The sequence below is a fragment of the Simochromis diagramma genome, unplaced genomic scaffold (genome assembly GCF_900408965.1).
Source record: "Simochromis diagramma unplaced genomic scaffold, fSimDia1.1 OVJJ01000802.1, whole genome shotgun sequence".
Classification (NCBI taxonomy): domain Eukaryota; kingdom Metazoa; phylum Chordata; class Actinopteri; order Cichliformes; family Cichlidae; genus Simochromis; species Simochromis diagramma.
In genome coordinates this window covers 4,844,775-4,865,095 of record NW_024387492.1, presented here as the reverse complement: position 1 = coordinate 4,865,095, position 20,321 = coordinate 4,844,775, and the positions used below count along the sequence as shown (strand labels likewise).

General features: G+C 40.5%; 1 protein-coding gene across 7 annotated transcripts in view; it reads left to right on the top strand.

Annotated features, from left to right (window-relative positions):
• LOC120725428 (MAM domain-containing glycosylphosphatidylinositol anchor protein 2-like) overlaps positions 1-19,539 on the top strand; it is a 194,068-nt gene extending 174,529 nt beyond the window's left edge. For 6 of the 7 annotated variants that reach the window (XM_040018326.1, XM_040018324.1, XM_040018329.1 and 3 more), the window contains 5 exons: positions 29-184; positions 3,664-3,825; positions 12,829-12,959; positions 13,450-13,546; positions 15,986-19,539. In XM_040018326.1, the coding sequence (XP_039874260.1) occupies positions 29-184; positions 3,664-3,825; positions 12,829-12,959; positions 13,450-13,546; positions 15,986-16,074 (635 nt within the window). In that variant the 3' untranslated portion in view covers positions 16,075-19,539. Of the gene's footprint in view, positions 1-28; positions 185-3,452; positions 3,826-12,828; positions 12,960-13,449; positions 13,547-15,985 lie in introns of those variants that run through there. The other variant, XM_040018330.1, reaches the window with a different exon arrangement.
• Positions 19,540-20,321: the final 782 nt, after the last annotated feature.

The window sequence follows — 20,321 nt, the reverse complement described above, 5'->3', positions numbered from 1 at the left end:
TGAAACGACGTGCTCTGTCATTCACCAGGAGAGTTCCACTGCAGCTTTGAGGAGGAGCCCATCTGCATGTTCACCCAGGACAAGAATGATGATTTTGACTGGACGCGACACAGTGCAGCCACCCGCGACACCAAGTATACACCCAACACTGGCCCTAGTGGTGATCACAGTGGCTCCAAGCAAGGTAAGGAGCTCAAACTTCCACCCTTGACATGTCCAAGCAGCGACTAGCCAATCATTGCTTATCCCTAGTAAAAGTATTGCATATTTGTTTTAGCTAGTGGCTGAGTCTACTTCTTGTTTTATTAATGGAGGAGATGATTCTCATTGTCTTACTTTGCTAATTTGATGGCCTGCCCTTGAGAGAGAAATTGATAAATAATTAACCTCTAAAGAAATATTCAAGGCGTGTAGTAATTGCAACTGGCAGGTTGAGTTGTCCCACATCACGCACATTCCATGATTTTTTTTCTTTGACAAAATACGTCATTGATTAAATGTCAGTGAAGCTGTCTTTAGTTGAAATGACCCATCAATTGGAGTTAAAAGCAAGGTTGAACTATTAGTCATCTTTAAGAATTGGAGCAAAAATGTATGTGTGGTTAAGTTTCCCGACCATATCATGGCATGTTTTATGCCCCATCTGTTTGTTCATTCAGAGGATGTAAGCAGAGGTATCCTTTATCTGATTGCATAGTCCCTTAGGTCACCGAGTCCTTCAGATTGCCCATTTTGTCTGGTTCAAAACCTAAATGATCCCAGTTAGGTGATTATGTATTCTTTTTCTCAAAATACTCTTCCATGATTGCATTTGCTGGAAATGGTTCATTGGGAGTGGGAGAACTCCGGAAATCGACACACGTGCGCACAATCCTTATTGCCAGTTGTTACACTCACAGTGGCTGGTTGGAAGTTTTTAACACATCGCCAAAGCCAAGTGGTCTTTGTTATCTCCTGAAAAACACAAGGAAAAGATAATAATCACAATAAATGGATGAATCGGTGCATTTTAAAAGGCCCCAAATACATAAACTGTAAAACAGCGCGTCGCTATTTTTAATGACCTGCTGTTTAGCACAATCTGCCTGTGCGTTAGCCCTCCCTAGAGGTCAGACAAAATATCAATGAGGCGGTACATTGTATTGGCTTCCTTTTGCGATATAATATCAATGCAGTGGAAAGAAATATTGATAGTTTTATTAAAACATAAAATGCAGGCGTTGTGACCCTGTCCCCACCAATTCAATTAGCAGAGTAATTATGTCATTACTCCTCCATATCAAGGGGGAGCAATGTGAACATAAGTGATCTAAGTTGCTTTGAAAAAGAAAACAAATCGTAGGGAAAAAATGGTGGTAAGTTAACACCCTAGTAAATACATACATGCGTTTTTTGTTTTGTTTTTTGGGAGGGGTTGGGTCCATTCGGAGCATATTTTTTACCTTCAGTTATAGAGATGTGGTGATATATCATAGATGAGCTTACAATGTATATTGATCGCCACGTTGCTGTAATGCAATCGGGGTCATTATCATGTATGACAAGAGTGTCTTTGCCAAGAACTCATTGTTTCTCTTCTCTGAATAAATGTTACAGGCTACAATTACAGTGGACACTGTAGCAAAAACCTCTATGCATTGATAAAAATATTGCAGAGTATAACACAAATCGTGACCAACCTTAACATTCACTAACCAGTGGGCAAGTAATTTCATAATATTTCTCATCTTGTGATTTATATGTACGGCTGAGCAATGATATTGCAAAAATCTGTGGTAATAGTAAAAACCACAGCTGGTCTAGGCCTCAGTGATCATTCTTGCCAGCTGTCAGCGAGCCTCTGAAAAAAGTCTACCTGCTTGTTGTATTAGAAATTAGCATGTTGAACGCACACATTTAAATGGACACTGTTGTTTCTTATGCGCTCCATCCACAATGAATGAATCCGCAAATGCCCCCAGGGGACAGTGAAGCAATGTGATTATCACATTATCGGTCAGTGCACGACACATAGCATTTTGATTATTTCATATGTTTATTTGCGAACAAACAAAAACAAGTGTCACTTTTCAAAACGATGAAATAAGATGGGACAATTCAAAGAAGATGATTTCAGCTGTGCTCATTGTGTCACCAAATATTTGATGCTGCACAAACTAACAGTGAGGATCCTTGATCATCATTTATTTGCAAGATAATCTTCTAAATGAGCCTCGTCGCTGTTTCCATGGCACCCAAATTAGACTCTGCATAGTAAGTTTAGCGTTCGCTCTCGAGAGCTGCATGTGCAGGTATTGCATATTCAAGGAATAAATAAGAAAAATGGATATGCAAGAGTCTTTTAGAGGATTTTTAATGAATCCTTTGATGGAAGTTGTCTGTGGTGAAATATACAGTTGGTGCCTATTATGGTGCTACGGTACCAGCAGCAGCAGCTGAGGCAGTAAATAATGCATTGGCTTTAATCACCTAATGGTTTCAAAATGTCCAGCATTTCATTAGCAGCCCCATTCATTTTTTTGTGCATAATTATCTAATATGAGATTCAGCTGAGGGAGATATTCCATTTGATTTTGGCTGGAGGGCTGTGGAGCGGCTCACAAGCTACCTTGCCTGTGCCTGTGGCTGGGCTGAGATTGGCTTCAGATAATTTGGCTCGCACGCAGAGGGCTGTCTGACTTATAGGCATCACTGCTGCTGTCCGCCGCTGTCAGACCAAGGGACCATAAATGTAACCTCACTGTATCTGTGCCAGGTTTTTTGCGACTAGTGAGCTCTGGCCCTTATCTTTATTATGGAAGGTGTCATTACCGCAATATTTACAGTGATAAAACAATTTGTCAGGGATTCAAAGAGAAATGTTTGTGACATTTCACAGTCAGGGACAGTGAAGTTGCTGATGGGGCCAACATAAGTATTCAGAGAAATATATAGAGATATAATTATATATATATAACTAAATATAAACAGCTTAAAATGGAAGAAGCAGCCTGACTGCTCATCTGCTTGTTACCTGTTAAAGTTCAGGGTCTGGCTGCTGGGCTGGGGTCAGCATTCACCCAGCCAATAAATGATGAGTTTGTTTAGTAAAGTCATGAAAACTGTGTTATTAGTTTAGTCACACTGTGTCAATAGTTTTGATTTAGATGCTCTATTATGTTCCTCTCATACAGATCTCACTCCCAGTATGTTACATATGGATCTTTGTATGCGTGCAATCATATTTAAAGTTTGTTTGCCTGTTTTTTTCAAACCTGCTGCATTAATCTCGTGAAGCTGGGTAGGTTTGATGGCTAAAATTAACCAAGCAAAGGTAGAAAGGGAGTAAAGGCAAAACGAATCAGCAAGTAATTAAAAAAAAACAAATTATGAGAAAGATGCAACAGCTGTGAAACCTGTGACTTAAGCCACTGCCACACTTCTAATAAGTCTTTTCTGCTTTTTTAAATTAGACCATCAGCTCTTGGCAGTTTGTATTACCACACCTATTGGTTTAAGATCTAATCCGAAGAACAGCCGTCTCTTCTGATAAAACGGGAGTATTTGACACGAGAGGATGAGAAGGCACTGAAAGATCAGACCACAGTTTATGAAAATGTAGAGCCCCTTTTATTTTGTTCTCATAACTCTGGTGTCCGCATGTGTGCTTTTATCCATTTCAAGGTTTCTACATGTACATCGAGACGTCAAGACCGCGCAAGGAAGGAGACCAAGCACGGCTTATAAGTCCATTTTTCAACGTAGCACCTAAAAACCCTTACGGTATCACCAATCCACCTGCCTACTGCTTTGGCTTCTTCTACCACATGTATGGGAAACACATAGGTAAGAATGATTGCCTTCATTTAAAACCACTGCTTAATTTCTTAAACAATTTTAAAGTCTATCACTGCTCCCCGTTTTTGCTTGATAAAACAGCAAAACCAGCTTTGAGTGGATTTCAAGTTGCTTTGGCAGTTCTCTGCTGTATAAAGGAGTTGCTTTCTTATTCTCGTGGAACTAAGCGCAGTCAGTAAGGCAACACCACATGAAATTTTATTTCTAAAAGAGTACGTCATCAAGCATCTGTCGGACATACCGCTGGCATTAATTATGATGAGGTTCTTGGTTTTGGTGTCCAGCAGATGTGTGTTTCACTGGAGTTTTTTCTTTCTTTTTGTGAAGGACTTCTTGTTTGTGAGAGAGGAAACGCAGTAGTCACGGCCAAACAAAAAAGAAAGCAGCACTTTTTCCTCTAAGCAACAGAATTGCAGTCATTTCCTGAGAGTTTCTCCCAGTGGTGTGTTTGGTGTGGAGCTTTGCGCTTTCTTTCCAAAAAATTCTAAGTGTAGCTGTCAGATGTTTCAAGTAAAAGATGTCTCCTTTTTGCAACACACTCCTTCAAAAGGTGTGCGCACAGATTCTGGGTGTTAGCCCTCACATTCATCTCACAATGTAGATAACAACCCTGCATGGCCCATTTGAAGATGGCGGAGCGACTGAAGGAGCACTCTGTGGCTTACATCTGACTCTCTTCACCAGAGACCCAATCAGCCAACCACAAGCACTCCTGCTTTGAATGTGTGCTGTTTGTACGCTCAGTGCATTTAGGAGTTTTGCTCTAGCACAAAAATAGCAGTTTATGCACTGTTGAAGCCCTCCAGGGTTTCTCTGTCCCAACCTAACTCCCTATCATCAGCTACTACACACCTTTATAAGGCGAAAAAGGTCACCAGTGGACGTGGGTCATCTTGTGTCTTTTTTAAGGCACCGGTACTAGTGTTGATGCAGAACCAGCTTTGCTTTTCATTGCATGACTTAATTCTTATTTTTGTGGAAAGAAGATCACGGTGGGCAGAATATGGAAATAGTCTATACGCCCAGAAAATTCTTAATGGTCCAGTTTAGGAGCCAGAGCCATGTCAGTGAGAAACAGGCACTGTTAGCATATGAGCTGAAGTGATAAAGGAATAGGATTAAAAAACAATGAATCGAAATGACAGCAAGATCTGCAGTCATGTGAAAATGAGAGTTTTCAAAGCCATGTGAGCAGTCTGTGAAAAACTAAGAGCTCTCTGTGACTCGGTAGCTTGTAGAACCACTTTTAACAGCAATAACTTGAAGTAATCTTTTCTGTATGATGTTGTCAGTCTCTCACATCGTTGTGAAAGAATTGTAGCCCACTCTTTCTTTTTATAACATTGCTTCAATTCATTGTGATTCGTGGGTCAGTCCATTGATGGTAAGGTCAAATATCTCCACTTTGGTTCAATGGACTTGGTTCCAGAAGTCTTCTGAGGGCTTTTTTGTTTGTTTGTTGTTGTTGTTGTTTTGTAGATGCTAATCTGTGAATCTATAGCCTGCAGCCATGTTATTTTGAGGAAAGAAGATGCTTTCTCCTGGCAGCCCTTCCAAACAAGCCGTACTTGTTTAGTCTTTTTCTAATTGTATTGTCATGAACTTTAGCGTTTATTGTGCTAAATGAGGCCTGTAGAGTCTGAGCATTGCACAGTCTGACCTTGTGGTGGATTTGCTTGGATATCAACTCCTGGGAAGATCGTGACATTTTGTTAACACTCACCTAAAAGCCTGAAAACTGCCGAAATGTTCATTTAATCAAATGCATTTGATTAGCAGCATCTTTCTGCTTTGTACTGCCTTGATTCCTGTGGAAAACAGTAAGGGTGTACTTGTTTTTCACAAGACTGCATAGAGTCCTGTGGAAAAAAAATGTTTTCACATGATTGCACATGTACCAAAAACATGACAGAATTGTAGGCACAGTATCTCAGAGGAAACAGTCGGCGTACTTTGTGCTTCTAAAAATATTCATATCCAATATCAAATATAAAACTTTTTAACCACACAAGTTCTTCATGTGAGATAACTAAAACTGATGTCTTCGACTCATTATTTATGTGTTCTCAATTTGGTTTCAGGCCATTTAAGTGAAATTCTAGTGACACCAAACCAGAGGGAAATAACCCGCAGAGATAGGCAGCTAAAAAAATAGTATTTCACTGAAATATATTTTAGTACAGAAAAAAGGATATTTAAAAATAGATAAAGTATAGAAAGAAAAATCAATCAGTGACAGTAAAAAATGCCAAGAGAGGAATTTCAAGAGGAATTCAGCAAACTGTGAAACTGCTACAGGCCAGCAGCTCACCTCCCCTCTCTTTTTGACATTTATAGTCAGCATTTGACTTCAATTACTTCAGGATCCTGGAAAGACATTGATGGTCTCCACACTCCAACTTCTGCAGCTTCTTTTTTCACCTTTTAATAACCTGACTTGGCTCTTCAGCGTCACATATCTTACTCCAACTTCTATTTTGTTTCCTTTGAAGTCTGTTTTGTTATAAACTCTGAGACAGGGACCTGAGTGCAGGACTTTGTAAAGTTTGTAAGTAGTAATAAAACGCAACCCTTTATCAAGGCCTCAGTGACACAGGACTAGAGACCAGTCACTGGTCCTCCTGGTAACCGCTAGTGGTGGGCGGCTCAATCCAAACATCGATTGTATCGATACCAAGTCGGCATCGGTATCGGATCGATACTAGCCTGGTGAGATCGATTCTTTACTTTAAGTTCTGCTCTTGTTTGCGATGCTGTGCTTTCAGCAAAGACGAAACAGCCAGGTTGCCCGACTCGCCGCTCCTGTGTCAGCGCAGAGCAGGCACACTTTGCTCCCCCTTGTGTTTAAGTCTTGCGTTGTCACGTGACTTAGACGCTTTGGGGATTGTTAAGTTGTTTACATATTATATTTTCACCAGTTCTTTAGAATTTCAATTGTAATTTTTGTATTATAGTTTCTCAGCAGTACTTGTTTTAACTTATTTACTGATTTGTGTGCACTTTTTATTTAAGATTTTTCTTGGAAAAAAAAAAACTTGATAACTAAACCACCACGACAGACCCGGTGGCATTTTCATGCTTCGCAACATCATTTATTCTTACAATAATCACACCGTTGCTGTAACAGTACATTCAACAACTGCAGCTCTCCAGCTGCCAGCCGTACACATCACCACCAACAACAGCAACACAAGCAGAGCACAGGTTTTAAGCCAGCGAGGCGTGATTTTAGATGTGGTGCAGGTGAGTCCATATCACCTGCAGCGGCATCGCAGACCAGCCACAATAATAAAGCATTTTCTATTTAATTATAAACGTTGTCCTAATTATGTCCTGGGTTTCAACTATTTAATAATAAAAACACTTAAGGTCATGAAAATTAATTAAGATTTAGCAATTCAATGACGCATCCACCTTATTTATTAAAAAGTATCGCTATAAATATCGGCGATACTGACACGTATTTAATGGGAATCGGATCGATACCAAAATATGCAGTATTGCACACCACTAGTAACCACTGGTTACAAAGACAAAGATTCCCTGGATAAAATCAGTCACAAAGAACTGCACTGAAAATCTACTTGTGATTTTTGTAGCCATTAGCAGACAGCTGTGGTTACCAGCTACCGGTTTGAATGGAAGACACTGACTTGTCTGCAAAATCCAACACTGACTGCTCTTTAGTCCTGCACGCCTGGGGCTTTAGCAGTTGATTTCACAGCGACTGCCAGCAATCTCCAGCAGCTAACCGCAACCAAACTGGAAGTACTCATTTCCCCCCGGCAGCTTGGGGTCTCCTTAAATGAACTCAAATTCAAGTGCTGACATCTACAATGAGCTCTCCTTGTTTAACTACTGTTAGACAAAAAATGTCATTGTGAATAGTTTCTTTCAATTTTTGTAAGCTCACGAATGGATATCAAAGGTAATTTTAATTGGAATGCTGTGTAAAATGTAAAAATGCAGATCTCATAAATCCATATTTTATTCATTCAGAGAGTATATAAAATGTTTAAACTGAGACATTTTACTGTTTCATGAAAAACATAGCCCATTTTGATTTTGATGGCAGCAACATATCGTAAAAAAGTTGGGACGGGGTCAACAAAAGGCTGGAAAAGTGAAAAGAAACAGCTTGAGCAACTTTTTGCAACTAGTTAGGTTAGGTAGCAACGCAACGCATCAGCAACATGTAAAAGTGTTTTTAAAAAGTGCATCTAAGAGAGGCATCGTTTCTCAGAAGTAAAGAGGGGCAGAAAGTTTCTTTCTGCAGAAATTTCAGAATAATGTTCCTCAACATAAAATAGCAAAGATTTTAAATATCTCATACACAGTACATCATATCAGAAAAGATTCACTTGCACTCAGCAATTTTGCGTGTAAGTGACACAGTTAAAAGTCAACACTGGATGCCCCTGATCTCTGGGCTCTCTCTGCGTGGGCTCAGGAACACTTCCACAAATCATTTTCTGTGAGCACAGCTCACCTTGCCGTCTACAAATGCAGGTTAAGAAGAAGCCGAATGATGACATGATCCAGAAACACAATTTTAAATCTCTTTTTAAATGGACCAAGGCCATACTGTGGTCAGACAAACTGAAATTCTTTTTGGAGAACATGGACACCGCATGCTCTGGACTAAAGAGTAAAGGGACTGTTAACGGTTCAGAACTCTCTATCTCAGATGGTATGTGGGTGCATTACGGACTATGGAAAAGCCAGTTGCACATCTGGAAAGCCACCATGCCCAAATATATACACTGGTTTTAGAGTAGCATATGCTGCAATGTCTTTTTCAATGAAAACCTGCCAAAATGAGTTATTATTTTTCTTAAAATATCACATTTTCTCAGTTCAAACATCTGATTTGTTAAAGATGTGGGTTTATTAGATTTGCAAATCATTGCATTCTGTTTTTATTTACATTATATTGTGAGACACTTTATATGAGTGATTTAGTTCATGGTTAGTTTATACATACTGACTAAATAATTTATTTGTATAATCTTAAGTTTTTATCTACATCCACAAATCCAGCTTTGACTAAGGAGCATACCCATCCCATTAACTTATTTCCATTTTGTGTTTGGAGCTAACAATTGGAATTTCTGTAATGGACTTACATGAAAATAAATTAGCAACAGGTAGCCGAGATAACAGGACGAAAGGCAGAAATAGGAAATGCAGATACTAACAAAGCGTAAACATGAGCACCATGCCTGTAAAATGCTAATTCTAAAACATGGAGAACAATATCTTTAATTAAGCAAAACATGCTGAGAGAGGTTAGTCATTAAGTATTACACTGGACTTGATAACATGGCTTGCATATGCTCTGAAATTTAGGCTCCATTCCGGGTGTCCTCAGGGGAGAGCTAGAGTGGAAGTGTCTAGGCAGGTGGGCCAGACCAAACATCTGGAGAGGAGGAGGCGAGGGAGGTGGAGAGAATATAAGGGTAGAGGTGTTGGAGGGCGACTCAGCAGGGAGATGAGAGCTCCTCCGGCTCCCCGCTGAGGTTGAGTAGGCCGTGACATTTCCAATTTGCTCAAATTGATCGCCAGCCAGACCCTCTCTTCTCCTGCCCTCCCCGTCTGTGGTGAGGCCCATGCCCAGACTGTGGCGTGTTATGATGAATGGGCTAAATGTCAAGGACTTGAAACCCAGCTCAGATCCTCCATGGCGGCGCTTCATTTGGTATTCTGCCTCTCCGTCCGTGAGAAACATTTGCCCCAAGCTCAGGAATGTTGGTTTGTGATATTTTCTTCCCAGAGGAGTAAATGCTTATGACAAATTGCCCAAATAATATATGCATTTCATATTTTTCTGTTATCTGGGGGAATTTTGGCATTTTAAATAATTGAGAGCTTCTTCTTCTTTTTCTTTTTTGCACTTAAAGCTGTGGCTTACAAAACCAGCCGGTGAGGCAAAGCTCCATCTTGAAATTTGAAGATTTCGGTACTGTTTGGCACGGTGCCGTTGACGTGAGTCACAGTCAGGCTGTGGCACGGTATCGCTGAAGGCCAGAATCAGTCGATAAAGAGTCATGCCTACGCACTGATGTGAACAGTGGCTCAGGCTCAAAGAAACTCCTCCATAGTTAGCTAGCGGGTGGATACCTGAGACAAGGTCACACTTAATTACTGAAGCGCACATCAAAGTTTGCCTTTGGAGGCCGTGTCGCATTTGTTTATAGGATTAAGTCTCGAGCAAAGCACACCAACCAAGCGCGCGTTAAGCCTGACCTTCTGAGAAGCAACTGAGTCATCTTTTCATTAGCAAGGAGGGTGGTACAGCACCTCAATCCACCTCTCTACCATCCTCACTGCATAATTGAAAAATTTCCAGGAGCTGTTCTTCACTGTTCACCAGACTCACATCTTTCTCTTCTCAGATCTTTTTAAATTTCACAAGTGTCTGCCAAAGGTATTCCTTTAAAAAAAAAAAAAAGTACTCCAAAGAATATACAGCATATGCCTTTGCTCAGGATGTGATGACACTGACATAACCACCTACATCGCTATGAGTTCAAAGAAAATGTAAGCCAGTTAGCTCAGCAAGAATCCTCCTACATCCTAAACACTTCCACAGGAGATGAAACCGCGGGTCATGTTCTGTACAAGAGCTCATCTCTCAATGGAGATTGTGCTGTCGGAGGGGGGGGGAGTGTATACCGTGCTGATGAGAGAGTGTGAACAGCGTAGCTTTCCCTCTTCTTCTTTTTTTTTTTACCTATCCAGGGTGGGGGCTTACCAGTAATGAGGCATCTAGCTGAAGCAAAGATGCATCAAATGAAAGGTTTCCTCACTGGTTGAGTCAACGCAAAGGTGCTGCTTCCCATATTTGTGAAATCCACTTGACTTCAGAGCACTGCTCGCACTGAGCTTTGCCGTGGTGTCAGTGCTAACCTGATTTGAGTCTTTGGATGCTGCTCCTGTTAGCCCACTGCAAAAAAGATGATGTTCTCTCTCATACATGCACTCCCTGTTCCAGCATGGCAAATTAGAAATACCACAAACACACACACACACACACAATTGGTATGTTTGTAAAGGAGGGAAAAGTGGTTGCACTCAGTGTCATCATCTGACAGTTTTATATCAAAGCCTGGGGCCAGACAAGAGACCTCACTGAGGGTAGTCTTTAATGCAGACTTGGTATATAGTCTGTTCTGTCTCAGTAAGACCCAGTACATCTGTGTTATTGTTAACTGATATAGGAATTCTGCTGAAATAGATCTGTCATGTTGTGTTTTGTAATATAGAGCTGGCAGTGACACTCAGTGGATTATTTTCTGTAGCTTTAGTGGAAATCCAGCTGAGCTGAAAAAGAAAACTGAACTTGGCAGAAATAGTTTGAAACTCAATGATAAACTCAGAAGAACTGCCCTCTAGAGGGAAAGTATTTCCATTTATCGAGAAATTCTCATCACACGTTGCCCTTTAGTGATAATTAATTTGGACCATCATGAGCGAGAGAATAATTTATCTTTGCATGCAGACACTTAATAGATGTATCAATTCATATAACCTGAGTTTAACCTTTGCTACTGCTTGGCTCTGCTTCGTATTCAGAAGAATACATAAATCTGAAATGCGGGATACACAGGTGAATATTAGATCAGAAGCCCAATTTTATTTGGGATTAATCTGGAACAGATTACTACGGAGTTCTTTAATGTACATGGTCAGGTGGTGTATAATATAGACCCACTTAGAAAAAAGGCAGCAGCTTTTTTTTGTCGTAAAATAGATTTTTTAAGAGTTTTGATTGAGATATCTGGCTTTCATCCTTTCCTTGACCCAGAGCAGTCTGCTTGTCATTGCACGATGCTGCTGTGAACCATGGTATTGCATGGTAGCATTGTGCAACGGGGTATTTCATCTTTATTCTCAGTCTTTTAAATGCCATTTGACAGTTTCCAAGAGTGCTTTCATTTACTTTTTAATCAAGACTTCTTCCCTTCTTCTCTGTGCACTGCTTCTGAGTTAGTTGTCCTACTGGCTGGTTCTCTCATCTCTTCACAGATCTTTTGACCACTTAGCTGCAGTTCCTGGGAACATCCCCGATAAAGACCCTTTGCAGTTTGGCTGGTCAACCAACTGATTGTCCAGCCAAACATGGTCAGCTTTGGACCATGTTTGGCAAGGAACTATACTCTTGAACCCCTGACAGCGTGTCAGACTTTACAAAATCAAGCCTGTGACAGCAGTCTTTGCCTTGTAACGGATCTTTTCATATCAGATCACTTTAGAACTATAAAGCACTGTAAGGAGCAGAAAAAGCAACCCAGTATCCTGGCAAAACGTGTAACAGACATGCCGGTCCACCGTGTCCATTCAACGCTTTGCCGTGATATTGTGTTTAAAAAAGGCTGCATAGCACAGTACAACCAAGTGTGGTAATATGTCCAACAAAGGACTGTCACCTGGTGAAAATGAAGAATTCAATAGTCAATATAAAGTTGAAAAAGTATTTAAAGCAGATGTACTTACCTGTAACTGTGGCTTAAAGAAGGGCAGCTCTTGGAAGACGGCTCTCTATTTTTGGAATTCTGCTATTTTTCTATTTTTTTCCATTTCTTTTCTGCCTGCTGCTCCTTAAATTTTAAACTTTGCAGAACGTATACCCTATCGAATGTCTCTGCAAAAGCATACATATATTTGTTACTCCAACATAAACATATGGGATTCACCCTCCACTTGCACACCCTAATTGTCCCCTCACATGGATTTCATGTACTGCTGAGAGGTGGCTACAATCGACCAGTTACCTTAATTTCTAATGACCTACTTAAATTAAATAATAGTGAGTTGTCATTTGGGGCATAATATAGAGGAAGTACTCTAAATGTAGGACAAAAGGAGTTAGCACTATAAAATGAAAACATATAATGATTATTAAGCCATAATTCCAAGATATGAATACTTTCTTTTGAGCCATTAGAAAATGTTTTGGCAACAGTCCAACTGTCTCTCTCCTCAATGCAGGAACGCTAAATGCATTCCTAAAGCAAAAGGGTCAAACGGCTTCAGAAGGCCTCGTGTGGTCGCTAAGTGGCAATCAAGGTGACCGCTGGAAGCAGGCCAAAGTAAGCATCCACCCAACATCGTCTTTCCAGGTGAGCCTAAAAAAACTTTCATTCAATATGCAGTAGCGTTTCCCTCGGTGCCCTCTATTTTCTTCTTTGCCTGTGTTTGTGTGGTATTGGTTTCCCTGGGGGCTAAACACTGATGTAGCTGTGGGAAGTAGCCGGCATTCCCACAAAATGTCTGGTATGACACTCATTTCCATCAGGAAGCCTGAACTTTGTGAGTGGATGATGGAAAGCTGCAGAACTTCCATCATTTTTACAGCTTTAGTTGTAAAATAGGTAACTTTAGTTGCAGCTTCCAACAGTCTTGGTTTTAAATTTTGTGACATTATAAGCAAATACTTGCCACCTGCTGTTGTGTTTTTTTCCCAGGTGTAATTTAGCTAAATTACACTGTGCATTGACTCAGTCTTTATCTTACTGCAGTTCAAATTTCCCTTTTTTTTCCTGTTCTTTATTTTTGTTGGTTTTTTGGTCTCTCAAGATTCAATATAATGACTTGTGCTACTCTCTGTAGGTCGTACTTCAAGGGATTCGGGGACCAGGCATTGAAGGAGACATTGCTATTGATGATATCACGCTGGAGGAAGGGGAGTGTCGAGACCCGCCGCCCAGTGAGTAGCACCACGCATCCGCCTCCTCCATCCTCTCCTCTGTCCCTCTTATCTAAGTCCCAGGTACTCTCTCTCTACCTCACCGGACAAGGTTCAGATTTATGAGAGAGGATCTAATCTTAGACAGCTGGCAGCACAAAACGACCATCTCGTGGGGAAAGCATGGTTGCCATGGTAACAGGGTGTGTAATCACATGAATGATAGCCGCGCTGGCTGAGTGGAGTACTGTAATTGCGCTGCTGGAACAAACAGAAGGTAAAAAACAGAAAACAGGACACAGAAAATGGCCTGCAATTGACAGGGCATTATTGGTTGGCAGACAAATACAGTTTCCTTGATTTAATTCCCGTTATTTATTCTGCAGGAAATATTTCCAAAAGCCGTTCAGACTTAGACATCTCTTTAACATGCCATAAATGAATCAAGATAATCTGTTTTCATTTTTCACGTCCGTGGTGGAAAATAACTGCCCATCTAACGGCAATCAGAGACAGTGATCTCGGTCCGCAAGATGCATTGTTTTTGTTGCTGCGAGTTTGTTATTGTATAGGTTATTTTTCATTTGGGTGCATTATGATTCAAAGCGACAGCATTAATTCGTTTTGGAAGTAAAGGAGTAGTCGCCCGGGCTGAGGACAGAGTAATGTTATGAATTATGCAATTCAATCTCACGCAATGAATCTTACATGATTCGGCGTGATGTGAGAGGGGAAAACTGAGCAAGATGTCGTGAGGAATGATGAGAGATGACTTCTGACTGATTTTCCAGCTCAGAAAGAAAAATGCTACATTGTGTCTGTTTTTGGATTTGTTCAAAGAAGTTAGTAGCAAACATATGGGAGAAAACGTATATTTGCTTTCTTGCACAGCAGGAGATCCATCTTTACCATTTATCCAGCTATTGTGGGCAGGGTGTTCTGGAGCCACCCAGCTTACTTTAGGAAAGACATGGGATACACCTGTGATAGTACTGAATCCCTCACAGTCATCTTCATTTGTGGTTAGGAGTTTACATACACATGAATGTAACTTTAATTTGGGGCTTCTTGTCCCTTGCCACGTTGCACCTCGACCAAACACTTTTAGAAGCCATCAACAAGCTTCTGGTATAATTCTGCTTGGATATTTGACCACCTATTTTAGCATAATTAGTAGAGTTCATTTAAATTAGTTGGTTTGTGGGCACAGACCTCGCTTTTAAGCATAGTCCTCAAATTTTGACTAGTGTTGAGGTCGGGGTTTTGGAAAGGCTATTTCAGAAGCTTAATGGGCCCTTTCCAAACAACTGCGCATAATCAGTTTGAACAATTATACATAAGTACAAGACCCAAAGTGTGATTCTGAGATGATAGGAAATTGGTTAGGATGTTAACGAACAACCCAGGAACCACTAATGCTCAAGCCCGCCATGAAGTGGAAACTGCACTAAGTTGATAAAATAATAAACTACCTCCAAATGATCCCAAACACATATCAAAATTGGTTTTGGAATGGATAAAGCAGGCTAACATTAAACTTCTTGAATGTAGATTATGTTTAAAAGCCAGGACTGTGCCAGGAAACCACACAATTTAAAAGGATCTTGCAAATCCCGCCAAGAAGAACGCTCAAATATCCAACCAGAATCACGCCGGAAGCTTGTTGATGTCTAATGAAGTGTCTCGTCAAAGTGCAACTTGCTAGTCCAAATATTAGTGGTGGTCTACGTATGTGTTGGAGCCTGTATATATAATTTGGACCCTGTGTAGATTAGAGAAAATTCAAAATCATTTAAAACTTGTGCATCCAGTTCTTGTTTTTCAGTAATTAAAGATGTATGCTGTCTAATCATTTTAAAGAAATCATTAAAAGCCCATAATTACCATGACATTCATCCCCATGGTGAGTGTATTTAAACTTCTGACCTCAGCTGTATGTAGTGAATTTAAAATCACCATTTAACCTAAAGCCCAGAACAGAAACAGAACAAAAACATCGCACAAGCACAATGCTGAGCACTGCAGCCTCATGCACAGATGTTAGATGAGAGCATTAATTTGACTTTTACGTCTGCACACCGAATCTTCAGATCTTTAAGCTGAACTGACCAATTGTTGTGGTTACCAAGCAACTCATTAGCTTTAAGCAGCAGAGCTCTTTGCTGGTAACAGCCCATTATTTACTAGTTAAAAGCTCATTAAAAGATAGTGAAAGCCACAGGGATAATCATGATGTTATAGCTCTTTCATGACTGCTGAGTTAGTAATATTTCTGTATGCATAGTCTTGTATTTGGCTAAATGGAAAAGCTTTAGTATTCAACACAGTCAACATATTTCTGAAGTGAATCAGCATGCTACAGATGGATAAAGCCATATTAAATAGTATCAGTATTCCCTTCACCACTTATCTGCCCATGTTTGTATTGAAATGTTTGCTTATTTCTTTCCCCCCATTTAGATCTCAGCGCCAAGGCTCTGTCCACATCCTGCCATATATGGCTGCTATGTGTCACCTTGGTGCTGACCCTCCTGGAAGGTCAAAGGTGACCCATTTCTCCATCATCTCAGAGGCGAATATTCAGAGCCGCCGTCTGTGAGCTGTACCCTCAACATCCAATCACCAAAGATTCATGCATCCTGAAAGCAGCGGGGTCCCCCCATGGACTGCAGACCACAGAAAGGCCGCAGTTATTAAATGAGCGAGAGAGAAAAAATAAGTGATTAAAAAGTTACACAAAAAGTAAATAATGAAGATGCGCTACATTTTTTTTAAAGAGACCTCTTTTACAGAAAAACACCCGCTGACGCAGAACTCTGGACGTCTTTACGAGCACAAAGGCAGGTCGGCGACGAATGAGCCCGGACCGGCGGAGGAGATCACAAGCATCGTGGGAGGGTAGTTTGTAAAGCACAAGAACCATTTCATGAGGCGCCGGAAAGCTTCCTTCGACGACGGAAGGAAATACAGACACTGCTGACTTTTTGAATATGAAGTAACATTTCCCTGCTTATCAATACATTCAATCAGACCTTTCTCTGTGTATCTTTATCTCCATTTTCTTGCACCAGATGCCAATCCCCGACACTTGTTTTTCACTTTAGCCCAGCCTCGTGTCATTCTTTGGCATTTCTTTATCTGCTCGGTGCTGTACTGTAGAAAAACAAGGACTCCGACAACATTTAGTTCTGTCTGCTTACTCCCCTGTAGCTGCCTACGTATCTTTTAACACTGTGCTCACGAGTCCAAGTGGCCAACTGACGGTATGGTGGCAGAACAATAAGAGCAGAAGGCTCAGCAGAGGTGTAGACAGGTGGACTGGAAGGCAGAGAGATGTTCGAGCTTAAAAGCGAGAAGGAGACAAAGCAGAGGAGGGAGAGGAAAAACAGGCAGAGAGTAGAGGAAGGTCCGATTAGCGAGGCCCCACTCGAATATTCAGTCAGCGGTCTGCCTGTGGAACAGAAGCCACTTTACTTTCTGCCATGAAACAAAGTGCCTTCAGATTACAAACCGAATCGTGAGCCTGGGTGTTAATCGACATCAAACAAGTCTCTGTTCATGTTTCCTCTGATGGGCTATTTTCTACATGTTTCTTTTGCCCCACAAGTGCTGATGGGAGGGCAAGGCGCGTTCAAGATCGAGAGAGGGGGTTGTGCCGCGTCCGGATTTTACTCCCGACGGAGCAGTCGCCCGCGAGTATCAGCGCGCGTTTTTGCGTGTGCATGCACTTAAGCCTATGCCTATGCACAGTTTCATGTGAGGGCAGCCAACCAGGCAGTGCTGGCAGACCCTGAGCACAGGTTTGGAAACAATTTGGATTACGAAAAAGAAAAAAGAGTGGCAACGGTCAAAGTGAGGCTCTGGATCCTTTTTTGTTATTTCCTTGTTTGTTCTGTTTTTGTGGGGGGGAGGTTTTTTTTGGGGGGGGGGGGGTTGTCTTGTGCAGGAAAACAGTTTAAGATCATAGAGGAGGATAAAGACACTTCACCGAATGACTACCCCACTCTCCATTCCCACAGTTCTCCTCCCCTGCGGGCAAGATTTTTTTTTAACAAAACAAAAGAACAACTGCTGAATAAAACATTGCGTTGTACAGGGAGGAGAGCAGGAACTTTGGGACTGCAGGCGCTTCATTAGGGTGACACGCCTCACCCCTATCCTCCACCATTTCTATGGAACAATCCGAGAATAAAAGATAATAATGACCATAATAATAGTCATGATATTTTATTACTCTAGCGAGAATGTTTCTCTGCTTTTACACAAACTGTGAAGATTGACTGTGGAAGATCTACCTGAGACCATAACCTTAACCAGCGGGGTTTTTAAAAAAAAAAACATGTATTGTAAAAAAGAGAAAATAAGAAAATGAAAAATTCCGTTCATTGTTGGTTATGACAAACGTTTTTGAGGACTTGTGTCTTGTTTCTTATTTTATTTATTTTCCTTTTTTTCTGTTAAAGATGACTTAACTTCCTTTTACTTCTTGTTGTCTCCCTTTGCATTTGCTGAAATATCAAAGCTGGTGGAAGCAAAAGAAGCAAACCAATTTGGTAAATGTATAACTTGTAAATGTTAAAGAAGCTCTATTCAAAGGTTTATGATATATGTTTATGTTGGAGTACAGGAAGCACAACATACAGTTCAGCATATTAAAATCCATTTTATATTTCTCTCGCACATATGTGACCTACTCCCACAAATTCAGGCTTTTCCGCTCTCTGCAACAAAACTGAAAATTGAACTTTGTTTTGGGGTTTTTTAAAAAACTCGGTATCTTCTTATTTAAAGTGCAACCACAGCATTAAAGAACAAAAAAGGAAACCCGGCGGAGAAAGCAAATAAACTGGGTAAAGGTTCATTTTGGTGTTGTGGTTCACTATATGTAGCCTCTTCAGTGGAAGCCTGGGTTAGTCAGAGTGGGTAGTGTACATGCGTGAGCATCAAGCTGTGTACAATAGGTGTGATAAGAAACTGATACATGTAAAGAAGATAAATATGCTAATCAAAACAGAGCAGAATGATGAGCATTTCAGGGCATCTTAACAATATTGTTACAATCTGTGTGATGTTACTACAGAGATCACAGATAATATCTGCTCTCCATTCCTGTTTTCTTTGTTGTCTTCTTCTTCTTCTTGTTTTGTTTTTTTATCTCAGACATTTTCATTTCAAGGTTTAGGATCACACTGAATGTAAATGGAGTTCTTGGGAGTTCTTTACTAGATGTATTGTCTTACTAAAACATATGTTTTCTGTGTGCTTTTGATGATGAGAACTTTCAGACTTTTATAGGTTGTTTTGGACACATCAAGAACATCAAGTATGTCTGACTTTGACACAGACTTTGACAGTTTCCAAATAATATAATCTCAGATACAATCTCCATTAGCTAGTTGCTATATCCTCCGGTGATATAGTAGGTAATGACAAGTGCCAAAGTGCCCCGTTCAAGTCGTCACTGTTATTAAGTAAGGATATGAGTTCAAGATGTGCTGGTGACTGTTCCTTTTACATCCTGGAGTACCTGGTCGATTCACAGTGAGAACAAAAGCTCAGCAAATGAGAAGAATACGATATACTGACAGATTACTCAAAGGTTTAAAGGAACAATTTGGCATTTTGGGAAACAGGCTTGCAGAGTGTGACCTAATAAGGGAAATCAGGTAAGCTGGATCTGTGCACGGGTAACTAAAGCAATCAACCAGCACCTCTGAAGTTCATCATGGCATATCATGTTTCCGTAATTGCTAAAAAATCATGTTAAAACAATGAGTCGAAACAACAGGAAGTCATTGGCCATCAAAGCTCCCAAATAGGCCAACCCATCACTGTAAGACCACCAACTGTTGTATTTAGACTTAGCATTAAACAAGAGATTTAATGAGGTAATTAGCAAGCTGAAGTGCTGGCAGTCATGTTTTGTAATCTTTGGATAGAGCCAGGCTTCCTCTTTTCTCCTGTGTCCAGCCATTGTGCTCTGCTAACTGGCTGGTGCTCTGTTCATAGTAAATGAAAAAAAAAATTTAATCTCCTCTGGTCAAAAAATGTTTTTGTTTTTTTTTGTTTTCCTCCTAAAATGTCAAATTATTGCTTTAAAATAACAACCAAAAGTATGCAAAACTCCTGTTTATCTTCTTTGTGTATATTAGATTTACGAGTGGCAGACCTCATTTCTGTTTTTGTTTCATGGTGCATTATATATATAAATATATTTCATTTTTTATGCATATTGGGTACATTCATGCAAATTAAAAAATTTCACTCTGGTTGAGAAAAGGCTGGCTAATAGTGGCGGAAATTATACTGCCAAAAGGATCATTGTTTATTTCCATGCTCTCGCAGTTCTCGCTGTGCCTTTGATTTCCATTTCTGTGCAGACACACACACCCTTTGTGCGTGTGTCTGCCCTTTGAGGGACGTAAGTCTAGTGAGTAGCTCACACTCAGCTGTGCTCTCTTTCACGATAAAAGTCCTCCAAGTACAATTGAGGGGGGGATTAACAGTTTTGAACATGTAAACAGTGTTGTGTGAGACTTTCTTAGTGTAGAGTGTTTACCGACTTTATTTTGATGATAAGAAGCGTCTGTGTTGGCAGAAGGTGTGAAGTATTCTTAAAGGAAGAAGGGGAAATGAGTTGTTTCAAGATTAGTTTAGGTGCTGCAGCTTAACGTGACTGCATTTGCCAAGTGTTTTGTTATTTATCGCTGTATCCGGACCCATGACATTAGCTGTTTGTTCCAGCTGTTTTATTAGTTGCGGTATTAGTGCCATATGTTTTTAAGTGACTTTTGTC